A 25,645-nucleotide genomic window follows, 5' to 3' on the forward strand; every position below is an offset into this window, starting at 1 on the left:
TGGGCCCATTGCTGCGGTTGTGTGTTTGTGTGTGAAGTTATTCCTACTTGAACCATGAGCCAATTCTTTTGGGTATTTTGTTATGCACAACTAGTTCTTAGTTCTCTGTACTAAAAATATAGACCCGAAAGATGAATTTGTTGCGTCTTTTGCTTTGCGGTTTTGCTTTCAAGTCTTTTCTCTCTTGCAAATGCATTTTAATATTATAACTATTTTCTAAATAACTTTTTATAGTTTTTTTTTTTTTTTAAAGAAATCTCTTTAAGACTGCATTTATTTGATCAAGAATAGAAAGCTATTATTACAGTCTTCAGTCACATGATTCTTCAGAAATCATTGTAAAATGCTGATTTGCTGCTGAAGAAACATATCTTATTATTATCAGTGTTGAAACAGTTGCTGCTTAATATTTTCTAAGCTGCATCTGGCACAAAAAAGGTAAATTTACACCAAGGGATCAAGATTTGAACCGCAACTATTCAAAATATGCTGAAAAAGAGCTGAACATGTTCATTTCAGATGTTTCAGTGTAGGCCTACTATTCACTGTAACTGTAATATGAGGCCATGTTTTATTTATTTTGCATCAAATAACCCATGAAACAGTGGAACTAGAGAAGGTCCATAGATAGCAATTGCTTCACCTGCTTGTCAGAGCTGCGGTCCATGCCAGGATCAAGTTCAATACATTTGTCCTAGCATATAGTCAACGTCAAACAATGTCTTAGAAATGCCTAGAAACATGACTGTCAGATCGCCCACACTGTCAGTCACCTCTCGCATACCTAACTGCATGAGCAACTAATAAGATTAATAATTAATTGCACTGAGAAGAGGGATAAACTATTGATTATATAATACATTTGTTCAACTCTTTAAGAAACCACAAGGAAAGGCAATTAAAAAATGAAAAGGGTGGGGATCATAAACCTTTTACTCTCTTGTTTTAAACAGCTGGGAGTCCAGTGACTCCACCGAATGTAAGCAGATTTAAATGTCTAAAGCAGACAACCATCTACACGATAAAACACAAGATAATCAATTCCTTAAGCCACATGCATATAAATGATTCTTTATACCACAATTGTTTATGATGTTAGTAGTTAGAGGGTGCGCGATCCATACTTAATGTATTCATAAAATACTCCATAATATACTTCCCCTCTTGGACTTTGGCTTAAGACAATGTTCTCTAATTCAATTATGTACTGAATATGTATATAAAAAAGCACTCCACAACATAAGCCTGAGAACAAATACCCTATATTTTACATTCTTAAGCTATATGTAAAATGTTAATAATAAAAGGTAGCAAATGAGTTTGTGAAGTGAACTAACTTAGCACGGAAAACCTAGTTTTGCCATATACATTGAAATGTAGAAAGAATGCACAAAAACAATAAGAAGAAAAAAACTAGTTCGATAGGATTAAACGTATAAAATAAGATCCGATTTGGGCCAAATCAGAATCTCCATAACTGAAATAAGTAATCGTTTGGAAATCAAGCTGTCCTGTTGAGTCGATTTAGTCCTTCCTTGATGATTCTCACTTTGCAGCAACTCTGAAGGACACCCTTAGAGAGAGAAAAAAAGAAGCTGTCATTGGGGCGGTACCATTTCACAGTTACTATTATGTACCTTTTGGGCACTAATATGCACCCTTTTTTAGGAACAAAAGTGTAGCTTTTGAATATGTACCACCCCAGCGACAGCTTTTTTTCTGAGAGTGCAAAGAATCAGATTGAATCCAGCTCTTTATGAACTGCTATCAAAAAAAATATGATGGTAGGCATTAATTTTTCTGCATTTTTCATTGGCCTTCATTATTTAAACATATTTCTAAAAAATAAATAAAAAGTATTGTCTTACACCTTTATATGGAAGAAATCAAACTTGCTCAGCTGTATAAGCAGGATAATATTATATCAAGGCATAATATTGAATTAATGCATTGGCATTTGTACATTTCAAATATGTCTAACATGTCCGAAAATTTGGTATGGTATAGCACAGCACAATATAATACAGCATTGCATTTATTGTTCACCCCATGTGCTATGCTGTTTTATGATGTCCTGGATTATATTGAGCTGTGTTGCACTTTCAGTATATATTATATTGTGCTGTGCTGTGCTATACCATCCGTTGCTTAACTCTGCTGCGTGGCCTGTCTTGTAATTGTTAAAGAGGTGGCCTCATTGTCTCATATATTCTCAGAAAAAAAAAAACCTAGTACAAAATTTGTCACTGGGACAGTATCCTTTTAAAAGCTTTGTGTCTTATTTATCCTTACATTATTCATATTAGTACCTTAAAAATACTTATTGTACCTAAATATACACATTAGTATCTAAATGGTACATATTAGTACCTTTTACATGTCCAGTATGTCTGTATTTTTTGTTTCTTGTATGGGCTCTCTGCCTTCAAGCAGCTTCTATCAGTACGTAATAGAACAAACAGATCTCCCCAGTTTCATCTCAGTAATTAGTTTTTGTCTTGGCTAGAGCCATTTAGATAATGAATGTTTACACAGACAAGCTCAACATGCCAGGAGTTTCTGAAATGAACTTGGACTATTTTGTTCAACCACCTCTTCCTCTATTTCATAAAAATAATGTCAGAATATAAAACATACTCTTATCCATGTGAAAAATATCATTTTGCAGCATTTCCTTGGGGAGCAGGAGGAGTATGTGTGGATTAGATCACTGCAGAAACAGGTGAGGGTGGAGACCTTGAATTTTCCATAGGGTGATGCCACTGGACAGGTACTGAACCGACTTTGAGATATCTACATTCTCTTTCTCCTTCCTGCAGGCGCAGTATCTGATATTTCTTTAAACACTGTAATGCAATGCTGTCTCACCTCACGGGGTTAGGGATATTGATGTGATTAGTTTTATGGCAGCAAGGGGCAGCAAACCTGTCTCACTGCAGCCGTGAGTCGCACCCAGAAACCCCAGCTGGCCCACAATAACATGCAAATGAAAAAACAAATAGAATCAAAGAAACATAATATGGTTTAATGTGATGCAAGTCATGCTGCAACAATAAAGCACAGATCAACTCTACAATAACCCACCACTGCATGCCTGAAAATATGCCAAATAACACTGTACAAATAAGAATATTGTAGCTGATATTTTATTACTTTATCAGTCAAATCAATGTAGGGTAATATATATATATATATATATATATATATATATATATATACAGACATATATAGGGAGTACAATATGCTATATTTATGTTATTATTGTTAAATATTTTATTGGTGTTCCAAATAAACAAATTTTGTAAAGTGTAGTGAAGTACAGCAGAAATCCCTGTGAACGGGAACCCATGGTTTCTGCTGCTGTTTGCTCTGGACCGGTCTGAGCTGGGGGGAAATGTGCTGTGTCCAGTAACTGATATCTGATGTGAGATGGAGGTGTAATTGATAATGGTGCAGCCTCTTTTCTGCACTGCAGAGCTGCTTTACTTCCTGCGTGTTCATCTAAACCTGTGTTTGTGTGTGTGAGATTTTTTTTTGGTGGTGCTGTGTTACATTCAGCTACAGATAATGCCGCCATCTGTTGGGCAGCGAGAGCACTGGTCCACTAGTGCTGACTTGCATACTTGAAAAATTCTGCTGAGACAGCTGCATAAGAAGAGAGCATACTGGTTTCATCTCCAAAATGGTTTCAAAACATAGTTGCATATTTCTCATAAGAGCCATAGCTAGAGCTGTCTGTGGGCTATGAGATGATTTGAGGTGACCTTGGGAAAATGCATTCTGTGGAAGAATGGACAGAGGGAGGAATATTGCTTAGTGGAAAACGTGAGAAACTGAGGGGAAATGGAAGGGAGAGGGAGAAGACTAAGAGAGAGAATAAGACAAAAGGAATTAAGTGTTATTTGTGTTGTTCCATCTTCTTGCTTTTACATTCAATATGGAGGTACCGACATTCTTTTTTGAAGTGAGAAAAATAGATTAAAACTAAATTAGTATTATTTAATAGTTAGCAGATCAACATTAAGTCTTAGGAAAATGTGTCAAATATTTAGCACCGCAAGAATGTCATAAGAGCTTTAAACAAATAAAAATTATTTGAAGTACCACAAAACCACTGACTTCATCTATACTGGAGTCTAAATGTTTAAGACTTAGGCCACAAGAATAAGTTGAACTTTAGGTTTTTATGTGATGGAATCAAGTGAATAACTAACTAGAACTAAAAAAGGAGCGGCAAACAAAGCAGTGAGCAGGAGGAATGGCACACAGTGATGCAGGAGGAGGTTCTGGAGGAGGACGACAAACAAAATCCTGGGAGGTGGCGGTAAAGGAGAGGACAAGGGAGGAGCCTTGAGCAGGTGGAGCATGTGGCACTTCAGAGCCCAGCCACTGCAGAGTCGATGGAGGGAGGAGCCAAGGTGGAGGCCATGGTGGTGATTAAGACGACACTGATGGAGGAGCCCAGGATGGAGAGCCAAAAAGCCAGGGTTACACAGTGGGTACAGAGGGCCAAGTTGGAGTCGATGGCTTCTGCGACTGAAGAGGAGATCCAGAAGACCATGGTGCAGCCAGAGCGACTGAGGACCAAGGAGGAGCTGGAGGGAAGGACAAGCCGGACAGAGCCAGAGGAATTGAGGGATGAGGTGTGGAAGCCAGAGGTGTGGAATCCCATATAGATGAAGGGTCGACAACTGACCAAGGTAGAGCTGGAGGGATGAGGTAGCCTGATGTAGCCAGAGGGAAGACAGGTCACAGCAGAGATGAGGGTGCTAGGAGCCAAGGTGGAGCCACTGGGTCGAAGGGCCGAGCTGGAATCCAGGACTCTGAGGCTGAAAGTGGAGACAGGGGATCTTCAAGCCAAGGCAAGACAAGGCTCCAGGATGGTGCCATATTGGTTGAGCTGAGAGGCTTACAGAAACCAGTGGAGACATGGCAGCAGAACTGCAAATATATAGAGAGGCAGCAGAGGGAAGCTGGGTGGGAACACATGGGGCTCAGGAGATTCAGGGCTGGACAGAACTAGTGGGAAGACAGATACAGGGCAACACATGAAATTATCCACTTCAACGTCATCCAAAATGCTTGCAGAGAACAGTTGTAGCTCACTTCAGCAGTGGGATGTGGGCGGAGCTTCTTTCCAGTCCCTCATACTTCACTACTACTACCTTCAGCATGTGTGGTGTTGCTGGCTCACACAGCTGGTCAGACGCTTCAGTCGGCTCAGGCTCATGACATGCTCAGTCACTTCTTCTCACGCTGGCTCTACAGTCGTGGTGGGCTCAGGCAGACGTTCTGTGTTGTTGGGTGATGGTTGGCTAGGCTCTGGATTTGCCTCAAACTGCAGGTTGATCCACATGAAACTAAATTTGTGTGGTGCTATTTAGGCCAGCGTGCAGGAATGAGCAAAGGCCCTCATTCGGGAAGGTGGCCTGATGTGCGAGACCTCAAGGCACAGCAGGTTAATGGTGGCAAAGTGATTCATAGACAAAAAAAACTGTCAAAAATAAAAAATACAACTACATTTGGGCACACTGTTTCTTCCTTTAGGTCGGGTCTTCTGTCACAAGTTTGTTTGGCAATCAAACACACAACAATGACACTCCAATAGATTTTAATAATCCAAAAAGAGAACCAATTTTACACAAAAGATGCAACACTGAACTCAAACCGAACAGAAATTAAATAGTGAAGAAAATGATGAAATCAAATGAATAACAATGACAACATAAAGGAGTGGGAAACCCTGCAAAACACAAACATGAGTGTGTGACAACATCTGACATCATAGGGCCCGTTCTTCGAAAGTCGCTTATTACATCCGAGATAAAATTTCACATCCAAGATGATATCATCGCGCTAATCAGGATCTGGATAATTCGGTTCTTCGAACGCTCCTGTTGTTGATGATTAGAATGGCTGGATTGAGTTATCTGAGATAACTGACAATCATCAATGCAGCGATTGGCTGGCGGCAAGACAGCAACATAATGACATCATATAATTTAAAAAGACACCTGAAGAAAAACTTTTTATAAGGAAATAGACAAGCGAACAAAACTACATAAATGTTATAATAGATATATTAAATGTGAACTGTTTTTATTTTTTATTTAAATGATTGTCCCTGGATCAATAGGATACTCTTGTAATGAAGTAGCGTTAGTAGCGGACATACTTTAAGTGTCAATTCTGCTTAAAAATATGCAATCTAATCTTGTTTACATGAAATAAACTGCTCCTGAGCAGGGTGAGCTACGAAGAACCAAATAATCCAAGATCATGCCAAATCGTCAATAATCAAACCCAGCTAGCTGAGTTAGCTACGTACGAAGAACGGCCCATACTGTTCATCTGAGATAATAATAACAACAACAACAGTTTAGTGACCTACTATACAGTAGTGCATAATTTTTTATATTTCTTAGCAGTTTTACACTATAATAATAAATTGATAAAAATCGTAGTGTTCAATTTCCTCCACGTTTGAAATCCCGGATTTTCATTGTGCTCTCAGAGTTTTGGACCCCACAGTCAGACTGCTTTGACTAGCCTTTATATTGCATCACCAAAGAAATATAACGATATAAGTAGGGGCTCCATTTTAAGGAGGAGCTTTTTCAAATGTGAAAACTTTTTTGCTTTCATCCCACATAGTTTGACTGCTGTTTAATTCACCCTGCATTGCTTTGAGATAAAAGACACAGCAGTATAGACCATAGAGCTCTTCTCTCTCCTCTCTGGGGAGATGCAAGCTTTGTGCTCCTTCTCCGAATGCTGTGGTAGTGAAGAACTGTGTGTGCCTCTGTTAGTCATGGTGCATTTGACTGAACCTCATAAGATCGGTATATTAATAGTATATTTAAAGTTAAGTGTTTGTTCATGCAATTTTCGATCATTTGTAATTTATTCTTCAATGCATGCTAACAGTTGTTTTTGCAATTTGCAATCATAAATATATTTCTTTCTGATTAATAATAATTTTCATCTGATACTTTTTACTGATCAATAAATGCGATAATTTGGATATTTCTTTATTTCTTAATATATTTAATTTTTATTTGATTTATTACATGCATCAATCCTGTATTGTATGTAAATGGTTAACTGATTCCACAAAGGTGAAAGAGGTCTCTGAAAACCATCAATAAGCAATTAAAAGCTCATTAACTGTTGACTTAAAGATGTCAGTTGCAGACTTTTGACAGACAGTACTTAAGTCTTAATACAACTTCTTTTTAGCTCTCTCTCTCTCTCTCTTTCTCTCTCTCTCTCTCTCTCTCTCTCTCTCTATCTATCTTTCTCTCTCTTTCTCTTTCACACTCCTTCTAGCATTTAATCTTTCTCGTTTTATCTCCTCTCTTACATTTATTCGTTCCACTGGGCCTCATTTGTTCATCTTGCATTAATCCCTCTCCTCAAATTCTCAGCCAACGCCCAGCTTCTGCAATACTGCAGTCTCTCGTAATCCAAAAGTCTCACCCCTCCCCTTGAACACTCTGTAGTTATCTGCAGTGAGGAGGAGGGTGAGAAAGAAAGATGCCGTGAGGAAGAGCACACCTCACGACTCATGCTGCTGCTGCAACACGCAAGGATCACAGCAAGATTCTCGCAGTTCATCACAATTCATTCAGTCACTCAAGCTCTTAGAGTCTTGTAAATTTACACAGGAATGCAATTCATAACTTACATGCTCTCTCTCTCTCTCTCTTGCTTGCATGACTGTCCTCCCTCAGGCCTCTCATTAATCAGAGCTCTCTAACCTACTGCCCTCGGACAGGAGAAACAGCATGAAGTCCTAAGTTGAAATAAAAAAACAAACAAACAAAAAAGAAAACTCTTGGGACCTACTCTAAGATGGCCCTTTACATCACAGTTTGTGTGATGTGAATTATTTATATAATTTATTATTTATATAATTTATTAATATAATATGAAAAAAATCTTCATATAATTGATCCTAAACATAAACTATCCTTTTATGTTATATTGCAAAACATTCAAAAAAATTACATATAGAACATATTATTTTAGTATCAGTGTTACACTATTACAATATTTGTTCAGGATTAGATTTTTTTAAAGCTTTTTAGATTTATTTGGTTTTAGTAATTTTACAAATTTTAATAATTAAACAGTTATTTTATATACTACAATATATATAGATAAGAGTTTCATATTTATCAGACACTTTTATCCAAAGCAACTTACCCTATTCAGGCAATTTTTTTTTTTTTCCAGTATGTGTATTCCCTCGGAATTGAACCCACAACCTTTTGCACTGCTAACTCAATGCTCGACCACTGAGCTACAGGAATAATTCTTATTGAACAATGACAGCACTCTTTTTTTTTACTCACACATCCAAATATGTGACATTCGGGAAATAAGAGGAAATAAGAGAAAATATTTCAATGTATAGTAACCAAATCCTGCTGGGCGATTGCACTTTAATTTTCAAACTCAGTAGGACACAGTTAAATCCATTTATTTTGTGATTTTACTGACTTCATTAACTTGACATGACAATGTCTGACTTTTTACACAGTAGTTTTGACAGGTGGCCTACAAGTTCTAGAAAATGGCATATTATCAGTCCAGCCTGGGATGCACTAAACTGGTGAGTAACTGAGGACTTCTTTCAGACCGGGCCTTAATTCAGTCAGTAAAATAAAGAGCCTTCAATGGAATGGAACATTGCTCAAGATATTTCTAATTGATTAGAATAGACTGTGCAATTCTTGAAAACTCCTACCTTTTAGATTATTGGCTATAGATTATATGAGGTTTCAGAGGAGCATGTCAGAAAGATGCTTGAACAGGACAAGTTACCAAGAGGAAATGGCCGAGCAGAAGCTAATGCAGTGTCAACAACATTCAGATGTCCAATAAGCAAAATACTATATTTAGAGTAGAAAAATAAGATATTTGATGAGTTCAGCATGTGAAAGGCTTTATAACAGAGGTCTACAGGTTTAATGGATCAATATATTGTTGTCGCACTGAACAAGCCCATGCAAGGCTAACAAATCTGCTGTAATGTAATGCTGGGTACACGTCGACCATTCGCAGTTGTTCTCAAGGGGCGTCGTAATTTAACCTGCATGAGCTTCAGCAGATTTCCGAGCAGGACACAAGAGAATCAGTTCGATACGGCCGATTGGGAGGCTCCAAAACACACTGGATACATTAGCGCTTTGCAGGTAAGAGTCAGCAAAAACAGAAGCATCTTAATGTGAATGACATGAAATTCTACATTCTATACCTGTGTCAGTGACAGACAGTTCACATCCACTGTCTCTCACTCCAAGTGCAAAAGCACTGCATTAAGGAGAAGCAAAGACGAATGTCTGACTGATCCAGCAGCAGTAATCATTTCAGCTGATTTTGCACACAAAAGGAAATGATTCCTCTTGACAGGCAATGTTGTTGCAATATTGAGTTTTTGGCTCATAAGTCTCATAAAGGTTTTCTGAGTTCTTGCCCAGTGTTTTGTGCCAAATGAATGCTTTGATTAATGCCATGGGGTTATTGCTGCAGATTCTCATTTTCCAACCTATTACTCATGACAACAGGCAGTTTCATCATGACATAAATTACAATTGTGTCTCTTAACACATTTCTGTCCTTATTTGTTACAGACAGCAGCTGTAGACTTATATGTAACTCACTTAGAATGATTTTATTTTTTCATAATGGATTTCTGAATAGATTTATTGTTAATACAATAAATGTTAACTATGATGCTCCAATTATATGTTCTTAATTAGATTGATTATTAGATTAATTAGATGCACCAAAGTATTAATTGCTGAAATTTGGAGAATTAGAAAAAATTTAATTCGAAATAAAGTACAGTGTGATGTTTAAGCCTTTTCACTGACATGCTGAGAAGGAAGTTTAACTGTTTTACTTATCTTATCTTAACTTATCTTTCTTTTTACATGACCTATTTGTATAGTTGTACTTTATATCTTATCTGTCTTTAATATTCTGCTTTTAGTGTTATCTGTATGCATCATGGGTCTGAGAGTAACGCAATGTCAATTATCTGTATGTATGTACTATACATATGGAAGAATTGACAATAAAGCAGACTTGACTTGACTTTTTTGTCCTGTGCTGCCCTCTAGCGGTGAAAGCATTATTATTACCTGTATATTCCCAATATGAGAAAAAATCATTTATCATATTATATCTTAAAATACCCCCTTTACTTGTATGTAATATATACCATAATAATCCTTTTTTTTGTGTGTGTGTTTTTTTCTCTCGAAGATGTTTATTTTTCAAGATTTCAAGTAGTCCAAAGTGCTCTAAACGAAATCACAAGCAGAAATCTAGAAAGCTTTTGATTCGAATACATTCATGACAGAGCACTTCTCTGACACGATCGTAAAACTTCCCGAGAGCATATAAATGAAAGGCCCAGAGTTGGCTTAATAAAAAGTCCTCAGAATAAAGGAATGACATTGTGGCATTGTTTTGTCTGTATCAGGGGTTTCAGTCCTGCCATGGATTACCCAGCATCTGGTGCCCTCATACTGAAATTCAAAAGGCAGCTAGGCAGCTAAGAAAGTATCAGTTTACACTGTGAAAAAATGTATAGTATAAATATGCTTAAAATATTAATAATAATTTGTAATGTACTGATAGATGTATTATTAAATCATTTTTATTATGATTTTTGACACTATTTTATCATAAATTATATTTTATTATTTGGAGTTACGTTATTCTAATTTATTTAGTTAGTTTAATATGATTCTTTATTATATTTATTTATTATATTTATTTTATTTATTCCACGCAATTTTCTCACTTGCCTTATATTACTGATCACTGATCCACTGGGCGGCGCTACTAATTTATCAAAGTGCACGTTTCTACAGATGACGTTCCGCGAAGAAGCAAGAACGGATTTGCTCTCCCAGAATGCCTTTCACTTCCTCTTCTCTTCCGCGGCCTGTGAACGTAAGTGTCCATAAGCATCCCACTGCACCAATGTCCGAAATAATCCCTTTTGTATCACCATCATCACAAGTTTTTATGTCGAAATAACACATCGACATATTTATTTAGGTTATGTTTAACGGTTTCAGAGAATATGACTCGTCGATTAAGCGAAATTTCTAATGTTATTCGACGGTCACCCGTTCTCGGGAGTCGTAACAGGGTCTAGATGAAAGTCGTTGCATGTGCGTGTTTACCAATGAAAATCTGGATTCTAAAGACAGTAGATAGAAATTGTAGCCAGAGCCAGACATGGCAGTTTCTGTCTGTATTGTCATGCTGTGCACATATAACTCACGCTAGTGTCAGAATGTTTAATTTTTGTTGTCTTGTTTGTGTTTGTCTTCTATGCCTGTTCTAACCATCTGGTGTCTTTCATTCTCTAGATCTCTGAAAATGGTCCGCTACTCACTCGACCCAGAGAACCCGACTAAATGTGAGTCGACAGCTACGTTTTGAACCATATGTCTGTTATGTATTGAACTTGTGTAGTAATTGTTTTTGTGTGCTACAGCATGCAAGTCGAGGGGCTCCAACCTTCGAGTTCACTTCAAGGTAAGAATGAATCCACTCATGCTACAGTCTAAAGCAGGGAGGTCCTGCTCCTGGAGGGCCACTGTCCCACAGAGTTTACCTGAAAACGTAAACACACTTGAACCAGCTAATTAAGGTCTTACCGGGCATCTTAGAAAGTGTGTTTGTTTGGGGTTTGAGCTAAACTCTGCAGGACACGGTCCTCCAGAACAGAGTTTGGACACCCCTGGTCAGGGGCGCTGCACAAGATCCCGGGCCCTATGCATAGGCAGTCCTAATGGGCCCCCCTCCCCTTGAAAATATATATTACAGACTTTTCAAGGGCCCTCTCTTCCTTTGGGGCCCTGGTAATCAGTACTGGTTTTACCCCCAGTCCAGCGCCCCTGCCCCTGGTCTAAAGGCTTGTCAATATGCTGACATTCAATGATGCGTCTGGAACTTGCAGAGTGAAGCCTTGTTTTATCAAACTATAATCTGAATTAATTTTCTCCATAGGAATGTAAAAATTGGGACTTGTGATTTGACTAAACTAATTCTGAGATTAATCAAATTAGAAGCTTTGTTTTGGAGCAAAAAAGTTTTATATATTTGGGTTTTGAGGGAGCTATGCACTAAAAACTTAGTTCTCAGACATATTTTTTTGAATATATGCATACATAAAAATATTTGCAAGTGTTGTATTGAGGTTGACTTGATTTGCATCCCTTGCAATGCTTCACGATTGTGCTGATTCATTGATCACATGATGCTGTTTGTTGGTAAATTCCAGTAGCTACTTTAATTACGGAAGTGTAATTCTTCACTGGGAACTTTTTATTTGCAATCTCACACTTATGGGTTGTCATTGTTTAACCTCTGAACTCAAGGAGGGAATGAATGAGTTTTTTTTTTTAATGGTACTCACTGTCTGCTCTCTATATCTGGATCGTGTTACTTATAGGATAAGCAGATGTTGCAAATGTATGTTGTGGCTGCAATAATAACCAACTTAGGACACATGTGAAGGGACTAACAAGGACTAAGTTTTTTCTGAGTAACCACGTTTCTAGTTTGTAAAGTGATGGAGGCTGGTTTACTTGGTAATCTGTTATTTAGTGTTGTCTTAATGTTTGGTCCTCAGAACACCCGTGAGACCGCTCAGGCCATCAAAGGCATGCACATCCGCAAGGCTAACAAGTACCTGAAGGATGTGACTGTAAAGCACCAGTGTGTGCCCTTCCGTCGTTACAACGGTGGTGTTGGCCGCTGTGCTCAGGTGAGCTTTTGTGTTATTGTAAAGCTGCCTTTTAAAACAGTTCAGTCCATGTTGCTGTGATGACCATCTTAGGACACCTTTGGAATTCACAATGAAAACACCTTTTAGTCTGAGCAACATGTACAAGTTTGGGTTTGGTTAAAAAAAATGCTCACCAAGGCTGCATTTATTTGATCAAAAATAAAGTAAAATGGCAATATTGTGCAATTACAGTTCAAAGTTTTGCTCAAACATGTATCAGTTTAGATTTTTTTTTTTTTTTAGTTTAGAGTCTTTACTGTCTCTTTTGATCATTTTAATACATTCTTTATGAAAAGTATTCATTTCTTAATTTATCGACCCCGAACTCTAAAATGATAGTGTAGCTCAACGTGTTACTCAAATTAAGAGAACTTAAGCTTACTTGTGATGTTTTTCATTTTTAGGCCAAACAGCATGACTGGACTCAGGGACGTTGGCCTAAGAAAAGTGCTGAGTTCCTGCTCCACATGCTGAAGAATGCAGAAAGCAATGCTGAGCTCAAGGTAAGACTGTACAAGTCATTACACTATGAATAAATATTTGTCAGGCTTAGACAGCGTTGTTGCTTCAGTGTATGATTTAAAACTAGTTTGCATGAATGCAGCTTTCACTACCGTACAGACTTTTTCATGCTACATTGGGATCTTGTAGGGTTTGGATGTGGACTCTCTGGTGATTGAGCACATCCAGGTGAACAAAGCTCCAAAGATGCGGAGGCGTACTTACCGTGCGCACGGACGCATCAACCCCTACATGAGCTCCCCATGCCACATCGAAATGATCCTCACTGAGAAGGAGCAGATCGTTCCCAAACCAGAGGAAGAGGTTTCTCAGAAGAAAAAGGTATGGACGTTAATGTTCTTCTGAAGTAAAAACAAACAAACAAACAAACCGTACACTTGGCTGTAGTGATGACATCTTAGGACACCTTTGGAGTAACAATGAAAATAATTGTTTTCTGAGCAGCCGTTGTGCATTAAATGTGTGGAGGACTTGATATCTTAGTAGCTGCTTTTGGTTGAGTGCTCATTAACCCATTTTTTTATTGTCTTCACAGGTTTCTCAGAAGAAACTGAAGAAGCAGAAACTTATGGCTCGGGAGTAAATGTAAATAAAGTCCAACATTCGTACTACAGAATGACTCCGCTCCTGTTTTTATTTATTGACTTGGGTATATTGCCTTAAAGATAACACAAGTAAGCTTGTGGTTAAAACCACTGTCATTTAAAAGACAATTTGGTAGAATAGAAATGTCCAAAAATACAAATCTATTTACTAATGGGTCTAATAAGTGGTGCAAAAGGTTGTTGTTTTATTCTACAGTCTGTGAACCTCTATCATTGAGAACTTTTGAGTGTGCTCTGTCAGAAAAATGTCTCATGGTGTTTGGCTTGGTGGTTAAAGATCAAGAGTTTGTGATAAAACCTTGAGTTTACTAAAGAATCTAAATTATGATCTTCATACATTTAATACATCCCTTCTTGTCCAATTAAATGTTGACAAATTGTACAAACAGCAAAGTCAACCAGAGTTTACATGAGTAGTATTGATGGTAATACATTATATATCAAATAAAAATTAACTCTGTATATGTGTAGGAAGTATAATGCATACACAATTTTTAGGAGGCTGAGTGAAATTTAGGTTTTGGCCATTATAAACTGATTTGCCCCTCCAAGCATTCAGTGTTAGATTCACCAGTAGAGGGCAGTGTAGCACTTTGAATCCGTTCCTCGTCTTACAGGTTCTTGGTGCTTGTTTTTGCCGTCTCGGGGGTTATTTATACTACTCCTTAAAGCTGCAGTCCGTAACTTTTTGACGCTCTAGCGGTTAATAAACAGAACTGCTTGCGTCTTGCGGAAGAACATTGTAGCCGGAGCTACTTCTCTCTGTTTATGTCTATGAAGAATCACAAAGGTACCGGGTTACTCCGCCGCGGTACCCGCGAAGTCATCTAAAATAGTCCGAATATAAACACTTATTATAGATGTACCCTAGTGAATCAGGACAGGCTAAAAACACGGTTTGGAAAATGGATTCATGGTGTACTCGCTTATTATATACAATTTGTAAATCTTGAACACAAAAAAAGTTACGGACCGCAGCTCTGATTGGCTGGATGAATTTCTGCAAATGGCAATAGGACCACTGGGAGGAGCCAGAGGAGCTTGATTTTTTTCACAGATTATCTGTCTCATATTATACTGTCAGGACATAATGACAGGTTTCACAAATACATTTTTACAAAAGTTACCTACTTCAGCTTTAAGGAATTTAGTAGTCTAATTTCTAATATAAATAGTTTGTAACCGTTTTTGTAAATTTGCTTTTGTAAAATGTTTAGTGCATTATGTTTATGCAGTATATATATATATATATTCATATTCTGTAATCAAATCAGTCTCTTTTTAATGAACTAAACTGCTGATTGTGTGTTGTAAATTAGGTAGTTCAAATCTCTTTACTGTAGATACAGCTTTCTGTGGCTGGCATATATACAGAGGCAGAAACACAGAACCTTTGAGGACACAGCTGTGAGTTTCTAATATTTCACATTTATTAAATTGGCATTTAGTTTATTCAGACGAAACACCGCAAAATTAGAGAAAATTGACAGAGAGGGTTTTGATGAGGTGGTAGAAAACATATTCACCTTAGATCTCAAAGTTGAAGTAAAATGATAGGGTTTATTCGAGCTTCATAATTCTGTGATTGTCTCGTGATTCATTTGTAGATTGTTTAAACCCTGTCCACAGAGACTTTTAAGCTCAGAAGATATCCGACTGCCTCACATGACCAGCACGCATACAGATGTCCCTTTATTTAAGAAATAGATCTCAAATTGACTAGATTGATTTTGTCCGCCTTTTGTATTTAATAGCGGGTCGGATGGCAGCTCTTTTAATGTGCAAATGAGAACCAATAAGAACAGACTCCTAAATTCAGTTCAGACACTCAGCTGACACGGGCCACGTCACTGCGGCCTTAGCCAATCACATCCCACCGAGCCCCTCTACTTTCCCAGGCACGCTCTCAAAGTTTTGACTTTTTGCAGCAAAAGACAGCAGGTTGATGAAAATGTTTTATTATCTTCTAGATCCTCATGTGAACTACCCAGAAAGACTCTCTTTTTATTTATAGATTTCAAAAACACTCGTTGAAAGGACGCCGCTCTGTATATATAATGCCATATTTGCTGAACTGAACTGAAAAAAGGAATGGATTTTGTCAGAGGAGATGGGTGTGAAGCTTCGGTAACGTTATACCTGATTGGGATTTTTTAGAGAAATATTGTTTTTTTTTCTAAAGGCTTGAGGTTTTTTTTTAGCCATTTTCTTTTCTCCATTCGCTCCTCTACGTTTGTTTTTTTCTTTTTCTCTCGTTTTGCTCTGGTCTCCACCGTCTTGCTTCTTGCGCAATATTTAGGTAGTTAAAGTTGTAGTTTCTTGGTAATGTTAGCGGTGGGGCAAATGGACGGGTCTCGCCAGAGCGCTTTCCTACTCAATACCCCACCTTTGGCTGCTCTACACAGTATGACCGAGATGAAGGCTCCACTTTACCCAGCCTACCCGTTATCTTCCACTGGACCAGCATCCTCCCCTTCACCGACAGCTACCTCTCCGAATCCAGGCGGAATCCCGGTCTCGTCCCCGGGGATCAAAACATCCACTGCACTTTCGACTCTCGGTGCTCAGTACTCAATCGCCACACCTCACGGAATAAACGACATCCTCAGTCGACCCTCGGTGGTCACCGGAGCGGCGGCGGCATCTTCTCCCGCTGGAATCTTGTCTGGACTGCCCCGGTTCAGCAGCCTGAGTCCTCCGCCGCCTCCTGGGCTGTATTTCAGCCCCGGTGCCGCAGCCGTGGCGGTGGCTCGCTACCCGAAACCTCTGACAGACCTTCCAGGCAGAACCCCGATATTCTGGCCTGGAGTTATGCAAAGCCCACACTGGAGAGACGCCAGATTTGCGTGTTCGCCACGTAAGTGCACGATAAACTTTTTGGAAGGCTACTAGAGATCCAAAATATTACGATAAGCACAAACATAAATAGGATGTAATAATTAAATACGCTGATTTTTTTTTTATCTTGCCCCTCACAGATCAAAACTCAGTGCTGCTGGACAAAGATGGGAAAAGGAAACACACGCGACCAACGTTTTCCGGCCAGCAAATATTTGCCCTGGAAAAAACATTCGAGCAAACGAAATATTTAGCCGGACCTGAGAGAGCGCGACTGGCCTACTCTTTAGGAATGACAGAGAGCCAAGTCAAGGTAAGACAGTCCTAATAGTTTGTGTTTGACAAGGAAAAATCTTGACTGATTCGATTCTTCATTATCATTAATCCATGGAACATAATAGTAAATGTGTTTATTCAAACATTTCTATATATCTCTTTAATTTACAACTTTTATATAGCCTAGGCTACAAACTAGCCTATTTATTTCTATACATCAGGTTATTAATGCAATTTAATACAACGAATAAATGTGACTTAATGTAGGCTTGGTCTATTGTTTTCATCCATATAAAAGTTATTCACGCATTACATTAATTTTAAGTTATTAGGTTTTGTTTGAAAAATTGCAACGTGCACCACATTAATTGTTTATTGCAATTATTAGAATAAAACACTTGAATTGCATACAGAAGCCTGTTCTGTTAAAAAATATTTTATTTATTCTTACAGACTGCAGGTGGTTATAGGCCTATTACAGATATTTAACTCCTAAACTATTTAACTCTTCAATAAATAGCTACTCACGTTATTTATTTATTTATGTATTTTTCCAGCTTTTTCAAGTTAGGCAGGAAAAGTCTGTTTAATTTGTTTGATATTGTTAAATGTTTCTGGGCGAAAATTTTATTGATTCCCATTTGTTATGTCGACTTTTTGATGGAGATAAACCCTTATTTCTGTGTGGATTAAATCACGTTTTCTCTCATTTTCGTTGTAAAGGTGTGGTTTCAAAACCGAAGAACAAAATGGAGAAAACGGCACGCCGCTGAAATGGCCTCGGCGAAGAAAAAACAAGATTCAGAGACCGAGAGGCTGAAAGGGGCTTCGGAAAATGAAGACGACGACGACGACTACAACAAACCTTTAGATCCGAACTCGGACGATGAAAAAATAACGCAGTTGTTGAAAAAACACAAACCAAATTCAGCTCTTATCATTCACACGTCGGAAAACGAGAGCTCGTAAAAATAGAAACTGGAAATGGGTTGTCAAATCCTTCAAGAATAATGTAGGCTACTGTTTTTTTTACCAAGTTTGGGCTCTGGTTTGAGAGGAAGGATGCAAATCAGAGGAATATGCACTATTGGTGGAGCTGAACGTGCATCAGTGTCTGCAATAGACACGTTTCAACATATAGACAACGGTACTTTTGTAAATTAACGGCGTGAGTTGTATCGCATAGGAATTATATTACTGTGAATATTTATGTGTAAAATATTTTGAATAGTAAACATGCCAGAATTCGTTCATTTCGATTCAGTTTAATTTTTGGTTTAGGCTTTGTGATTTGCATTTTCATATCATGAATTTGTATAGGGCTAGGTGCTGATCACCCCGAGTTATTATTATTATTTTTTTCTATGGGTGTAAGTTGCCTCAGCTCTTTGATTCTTAAAAATAATCAACAATGGAAATACAGAATCATTTTCAGAATTTACCATTAAAGGTAAAAGACATCTGAGCGACAGGCTAAATGAAGGCTCGGTCAAGAGATTGATTTGGCCATAACACGTGTAAATAAACAAACACCTAACCATATATTTGTAATATAATGTGTTCGTTTCCCAATGTTAGGATGTTTCCTTCATTTATTTTTATTTTTTTGTCATGATTAATTTATAATATTTTAAGTTTGTAATAGTGTTTGAATCCTGCAGAAATGCGCCTGGCAGGTTCGTGTGTATTGCACTTTTATTTAATAAAATGTTTAACATATGGGATATTTTTCTTTTTGTTATTATTAAATCGAGTATAAATATTTTGTGTATAAATTACCTACATCAGCGTTTTCAAGCATTAATAAATATGCTTGCTGATGGTTGATCAATTATTTTTGAAAGTGTCTTTCGCTTCGGTTAGAACCTGTCTCACTTTTTAAGAGTTATCAAGATGGCAACGCTTATTCAAATACATTTTAATATTTTGTATAATTATTATTATTAGCCAATTATTCGCTTTTAACAGCCAAATTCAGTATTAATAATCATGTTCTCCCTTATAGCTCTGTGAGAGCACATATTTACATAATAGTTTTATTATAAAGACGCCATGACTCTACGCACTTACATTAAAATTAGCTACATTTTCGCAAAAAGTTCGATCATTGAGAAATGTCAATGAAAAAGGTCATGGGGTACAAAAAATAGGCGGGATAGTGAAAGTAGAAATTAAGCGTTTTTTGGCGGTCCTCAACTGATCGCGTCACTGCTTCAATATGTCAGCTGATTCGCGCGATTTGATCATGTTCTTTGGAAATTGGAAATCACTCAACCGATTTGTTCTCAACAAACCAACAGAGAAATATAATTCATAAAGTGAGATGATTCAGGCTACCACACACAGTTGTAGCGTACTATCAGAAAATATGTTGAGCGGGTATTTTTGAAGGACAACAGGTCCAGTGCTTCTCCACAGGTTACTCTACCCAAATGAGTCACTTTTTGGAAGCGGAATTTGGAATTTATCGTTGCAGACAGACCCCCAGTTTACCTAAAAAATGTATTAATTTCGAAACATACTAAATTTAATTTGCACGCATTTAATCTTTTTACACATTAATTTATTATGATGTACAACTTAGATGTAACATTAAGGGTCCATAACTGCCAAATAAACGAAATGGTTTAAAACTGTTATTAATCTTAAAATAATAATAAATAAAATAAAAATAATATAGCCACATGAGGTAGGATAGCCGCTGTTCAGCATTTTACACTTTATCGAATTGACAAAAGTGACTAACTTATTCTGCCTTATGCAACTTGGATGTGTGTCTCGGTCCAAATTGTGTTTGTAATGCAATATTTAAATTAATAACTGGAAAATGAATGCTACTAATCAAAGAAAACATATTTAATTTAAAGCATCTCAAGAAGCAGAAAGCCTGTTTTTTTTAGTGCATCACAGAATGAAAACTGTCACGGTTCTGTGATATGAATGCCATTTTACCAGGTTTTCGAATTAGATTTCTTTGCACAAATTAAACTGTAAAAGAAAATGATAATTTCCATTCCCTAAATACTTTTTGTAATTTATACCCTTAACGTGTAAATTAGGACACCTGAGAACAAACTTGTTTCAGCTATTATCTTCAAGCCAGCTTAGGCAAAAACATTTAAGCCTTTGCCAGCGTTTGACCAATTTACAACTATTGAACATTTGATTGGCTGTATTAATAAAATAAAACAGAACAGTTTTTTTTTCTGAGCACATGCTCAATTTAAAACGCCCCCTGCCCACAATTGTGCAATGCTTTTCCATTTCAGTATTTTTCTATAATAATTCCTTTTTCAATTTACAACAATTTCTCTTTTATTCTTTGGAGACGTCTATAAAATGGCTTTTACCCAGCAGGACTTTGAATTTCCAATTTAATAAACAGAAATTTGAGAACTTTTTCAATATGAAGACTTCACTATATATATTTCTTTCAACTGTTCGTTTTATCAATATTGCTTTCATTGCATAACATATTATCTGCACTGACGATTTCAGGATGTCAAACTTTAATGAATCTATCTTTATTTGGCTACATGTGTAGGCCAATGACCTGATGTCAATAAGGTATCAAATTACTGTTGAGTGAGAGCTTAATGAACTCTCATCTGCAACAATTAATCTCTGATTGCTTCAAATTAAAATACATTCATGAATATGCTCATTAACTTCCTTACTGTACAAAGCTATTTCAAATGAGGACATCATGAAATAAGCTAATACAAAAGAACTAACAATGCTGAATGGTGAATGAAAATTAGTATTTAGTCAAATATGTATTTACAACACTAAATGAAAAATAATAAATCAAATAATAAAGGTTTTGCAATATTGATGAAGTATAAAAAAGGCTAAACTGACAAACTGAGCTAAACAAATTCCTTGCCTTTGAAGCAATGCCTAACAATAACAGTTCCATTTTAACATCATCATAGATTTTATTATAGACCAATTTTTAACTCTTGCATATATCTTGCAGACACTTGCATATAATGTCTTTAAAATCTTTAAAGTGCATTTGAGTGAGATGAGAAGGCAGAGCAGGTGGACCAGTCTTAGGCAGGAAACATCTGGAACTGCTGGCTTGCCCGTCCTCCTGATCTGGGTAGAATTATGATCCATCAGCATGGTCCAGGTGTGGTGAACATGGCGTGTGTTCCTCAGGGGAGATATCTTAGCATCTGCTGAGTGCCTGCTGATGTAGTGCTGGGGCTGCAGCTGGCCACATGATCCCGGGTCACTGCTGTTCTCCCATCAGACACTTGTTGGAAGTGAGGTTAATTAGTTGAGAAATAGCAGTTGCTTTCCACAGCCTTTACCTGAGAGGACATGCATCTCTGGATTGGGCAGTTTATCACCAATTGTTTTATTGTAAAAATCAGAAATGTCCTTTTAATTCCTGAATTTGAATGAAGCTGGAAACAGGATAGAGAATTTTTATTTTTTATTAATTAAAATTAATTGAAATTTCAAGAAATTTTTAGAACTGTACATTTTATTGTGCTGAACACAGGATTACATTTTGAATGTAAGGATGTAACATTTAAAAATAGAACTGAATTTAAAATAAATTCACAGACCTGCAAATTGTATTGATTTTCAAACAGGAAGCAGAATTGTCATTTGAATGTAAGGATATAGAATTAAAATAAACTGCAATTCAAAATCATAATTGTATCAAATCAAATTGTATTGAGCTGCAAACAAGATGCCGAACTGTAGTTTGAATTTGAATGCAAGTAGAATTAAAATGAACTGGAAGTCAAACAAATTAATTTGCCTACAAATTTGACATTTTAACTGATATTTGAACCAATATTTTCTTGCTTGAAAGTTCTGAAATGCAAACAAACAAACAAATGTAACATAACAACTTAGCAACAAAAAAGACAGAAGGATAGAAGTCAACCAGTTTATATAATATGTAATGGGTCAACTTTTGTGAACCAGGGTGGAACTTCATTTCCCAGAATGCATTACCTGTGCTGAATTTCTTTAAATTGCAACGTAAATTCCTCCTCCTGTTTTTGCAGTGGAGGAAGTTTTTAATTTAAAAATTTACATTTTAAATTATATTAAAAATTAAATCCTGGCTCATTAATCGAAAGTAAGTCTGTTTATGCTCATTTTACTCCTGCAAACATCTCTGGCTGCATAGAAAGACACACTGGATCTCAGCTGTAATGCAGTTCCCATGCGTTTTTCTCTGAATGTCTTCATCCATGGCATAAGATGTCTTTTGACATTTAGTGATGTGACTAATTTTGCTGATAACTGTGTTTTGGATAAAGAACCCCATTGATGTGCTCTCAGTTGAACGTGTACTACAAGAGATTACATACAAGATGGTGTCACAAGAGGCTACAGGCATAGAGAATGAACGCTGGCTTACATGCGCCTCAGGCCTTATCTATTTCTCAACCATTTGGAGAGTCCTGATAAAGAGCACCTTGGGATCCCCTATTATGAATACCCCGGGTGCTTGTCACAGGGCAATGAGCTTCCTGTGATATTTTCAATGCTTGAAAGATTTCCTCTTATTTTGCCATTTAATACCCTTACTACCCTTATGATTACGTTGTGTATATAATAATACAGTTTAATCTTCTCTCATGTTACATTAGAGTTGTATTTACACATTATCTATTTCAAATAAGCAAATTAACTGGTTGGTTAATCATTGCTCTTGTACTCGTAGAGGTGCAGGTGATTGTGGAGGTTTGGGTTTGAGGTTGATGTGTGGTCTCTTGAGTATATTTGTATTGTTCTCCAGGAACTGGGGTTTTCGGAGGGCATCCTGGGTGGTATGAACACACTCTAGTGCTTATAATCTCCTGTAATCTTGTCTAATGATGTTCTCAAAATCTGTCAAGCCCCATAGTTGCAGTGGCTTACAAGCAAATCTGGATCCACAATCAGACGGTGGTAAACAACCTAAGATAAGAACATTTAAACTAATCTGATGGAAAGACTCCTACACTGTGGATTTTGTTTCATGTACTAAATAGTGAAACTTATTTTATATGTACATTATTCTACATCTCATATAAAATATCATTCATAAGTTTAGGGTTAGTAAGATTTTTAATGATTTTGAGTCTATTATACTCTCCAAGGCTGTGTATATTTGATCAAAAATACAGTCAAAACAGTAATGTTGTGAAATATTATTACATTTTTTATTTTAATGTATTTTAACCTGAATTAAGGTCTTCAGTGTCACATGATCCTTCAGAAATCATTTTCACATTTGATGCTCAAGTAACAGTTTTTTATTATAATCACAGTTTTAACAGTTGCACTGATCAATATTTTTGGAGAAACTGTGATATACATATAATCTTATTAAAATACCATATAAAGCAAGCTGTTGGCGTTTTGTTTAATGCTCATAGTGGTGGGGGTCTAGGGGAAATAATGGCAAAATGAGCACTTTTAATAGATGACTCAGGCCATGAATAAACTGCCCTCATCGGCCAAGTCCTGAGTCCTGCATTTTATTAGCACTAGCCATGCTAAAATAACCTGCTAACACGTAGCATAGTGCAGCAATAATAACCCTCCTCAATCATATTTTAAAAGTCACGTCGAGCCAGGCCTGTATAATTCATCTCTATGCAAATACATCAATGTCAGCCCATTAGTGTATTGCTAAAGAGGTTTTTATTAAAATGCATTCTTGCCTTGTCCTTTTTTTTTGTCTTCTTTTTTTTCTGACTCACTCCCAATAAAACCCTGTTGGCCAAGAATTATAGCAACTATTAGAGTAACATATGGACAGCATGCACTCTGAAAATAAAAACCAACAGATAAAGTAGCAGGGTCATGGTAGGGTACAAACACTTAGGAAAATGGCAGTAGAGTAATAGATTTCTCTCTGGCTGGCTGAGGAGACCCAGCGTGCCACTGAAATCAAAGCCTTATTATACATGCATTTAGGGTTATATTGTGTGGCAAGATGTGTAGTCCACGCTTGGCGGGAGAAAAGTTATGGCCGACACAAATAGGACCAGTGCGATGAATTAAAAAGACAATAAAAAGGTGATAAAGTGCACCCTGAATGTATTATATATTTTAATGAAATTAAAGTTGTGGAGAAGCTCTGTCACATCTTGTATCATTCAGCAACAGTGACACTGAGCGAGCGAGAGAGAGAGAGAGAGAGAGAGAGAGAGGGAGAGAGAGGATTATGGGTAGAGCAGGAATCAGCTGATAGTGTACTTCCTGTTATTGGAGGACACAGAAGCAAAACAAGTGTCGTCCAGCTCCAAGAGAGAGAGAGAGAGAGAGAGAGAGAGAGAGAGAGAGAGAGAGAGAGAGAGAGAGAGAGAGAGATTAATTATATATGATTATATATGTACTTGTTTAACATACAATTATTAAACATTTGTAAAATTATTATTTATATAGAATTTGATTATGATATGATATAGGCTATATGTAGTCATATTGCATAAAAAAATGGATTCCTCCAATCGATCAATTATATAGTTCGTGTATAAAGAATGAATGAAGAAGAAGTAATTTTTCTAAGAAGCCTCCGGGCAAACCTGCACAAAACGCGAGGAGGTTAGTGGCTAGAAAAATGTTTTATGAACCGCACGTAGTATAGTGAGTGTGGTACATTCCCCACGCCGTTTGCCGTGTTGTGTTTGGCTGGATGTTGTGTTTTCAGGGCCTGATTGCCCCTTTATAAGTTTAATGCTTTAGCAGGGCCAGTGGATCCTGTCATGCCTGCGTGAACAGTGGATTTTTCTCCTTTATGATGCCATTAATTTAACGTGGATCATTAGCTCTCATACAAACCCATGTTTTGACAAATGTAAGCAGTGAATTATGTACATAATGTACCGCGCCCGTCCTTGAATGAATCACATGATAAACAGGAACTGCCCTGGCATATTACCCAAATGTGTTTCAGGGGGTGTCTCTCACCAGACTCGTCACTCCATTACAGAGACAGCTCACTCAATAGCGGCTATGTGTCTGACACGTGCAGCCATTGGCAAGCTTTTCATTGTGACTGCCGGTGCGTTCTGGCTAACAGCATTAAATATTGGGTCTGATGAAAAATGATGAAAAAGTGAACATGGAAATGATATTATCCCGCAGCTCTGGGGTGATATTCTTCTGCCCCACGTGCTCGGTTCTTGAAATATGGAATTTTAAACTAACTCGAAGCGTGAATTTCATTGATGAGCTCGGGTATATCTTTCTAGCATTTCTCTCAAGATGCCTTTAATATTTTTTAGCTAGTGGTTCAAAATGATATGTACTAGATTAGGTCATGATTCTGCGATTATTGTTGCAGACACACTGATGTAGGCAACTTAAACATAGGCTGACACTAAATATTTGACAGAGAAAATAATGTTAATATAATTTTATTTAAAACAGATGGCATATTAAAATATTCTGCATTTAAAGTTAATAATGCAAACAACAATATCAGGAACAATTTAATTATAAAGGACGGACCAATTTACAATTTATCGCGATTTAAAATATATTAAAGAAAAAAAATCAGTAAACTTCCTTAAACCAAATTAATAACAACTTTGAGTGCCCAGAAAAGTGTTATATG

At 37.1% G+C, this 25,645-nt stretch overlaps 2 protein-coding genes and 2 non-coding genes across 5 annotated transcripts; all 4 read left to right on the forward strand.

The window, feature by feature from the left end:
• Nucleotides 1–1,249: 1,249 nt before the first annotated feature.
• Nucleotides 1,250–13,958, forward strand: LOC132130599 (large ribosomal subunit protein uL22). Of its 2 annotated transcripts, none has more exons than XM_059542356.1 (7): nt 1,250–1,253; nt 11,397–11,446; nt 11,525–11,565; nt 12,665–12,799; nt 13,225–13,323; nt 13,472–13,663; nt 13,878–13,958. In XM_059542356.1, the coding sequence occupies exons 2-7, from the start codon at nt 11,407–11,409 to the stop codon at nt 13,923–13,925; spliced, it is 555 nt and encodes a 184-aa protein (XP_059398339.1). In that variant the 5' UTR covers nt 1,250–1,253; nt 11,397–11,406; the 3' UTR covers nt 13,926–13,958. The 2 variants fall into 2 exon arrangements, with proteins under 2 accessions (XP_059398339.1, XP_059398338.1); XM_059542355.1 differs by lacking the exon at nt 1,250–1,253 and adding an exon at nt 10,949–10,971.
• On the forward strand, nt 12,851–12,917 carry LOC132131028 (small nucleolar RNA SNORD58). Its single transcript, XR_009428832.1, has one exon. It is a non-coding gene; the product is annotated as a small nucleolar RNA SNORD58 (small nucleolar RNA).
• On the forward strand, nt 13,724–13,787 carry LOC132131027 (small nucleolar RNA SNORD58). The gene has a single exon (XR_009428831.1). It is a non-coding gene; the product is annotated as a small nucleolar RNA SNORD58 (small nucleolar RNA).
• Nucleotides 13,959–16,194: 2,236 nt separating the features above from the next.
• On the forward strand, nt 16,195–18,783 carry LOC132130143 (homeobox protein Nkx-6.1-like). The gene is made up of 3 exons (XM_059541810.1): nt 16,195–16,804; nt 16,926–17,098; nt 17,785–18,783. The coding sequence occupies exons 1-3, from the start codon at nt 16,273–16,275 to the stop codon at nt 18,028–18,030; spliced, it is 951 nt and encodes a 316-aa protein (XP_059397793.1). The 5' UTR covers nt 16,195–16,272; the 3' UTR covers nt 18,031–18,783.
• The last annotated feature ends 6,862 nt before the right edge of the window (nt 18,784–25,645 follow it).

This window comes from Carassius carassius, chromosome 47, assembly GCF_963082965.1.
Source record: "Carassius carassius chromosome 47, fCarCar2.1, whole genome shotgun sequence".
Classification (NCBI taxonomy): Eukaryota; Metazoa; Chordata; class Actinopteri; order Cypriniformes; family Cyprinidae; genus Carassius; species Carassius carassius.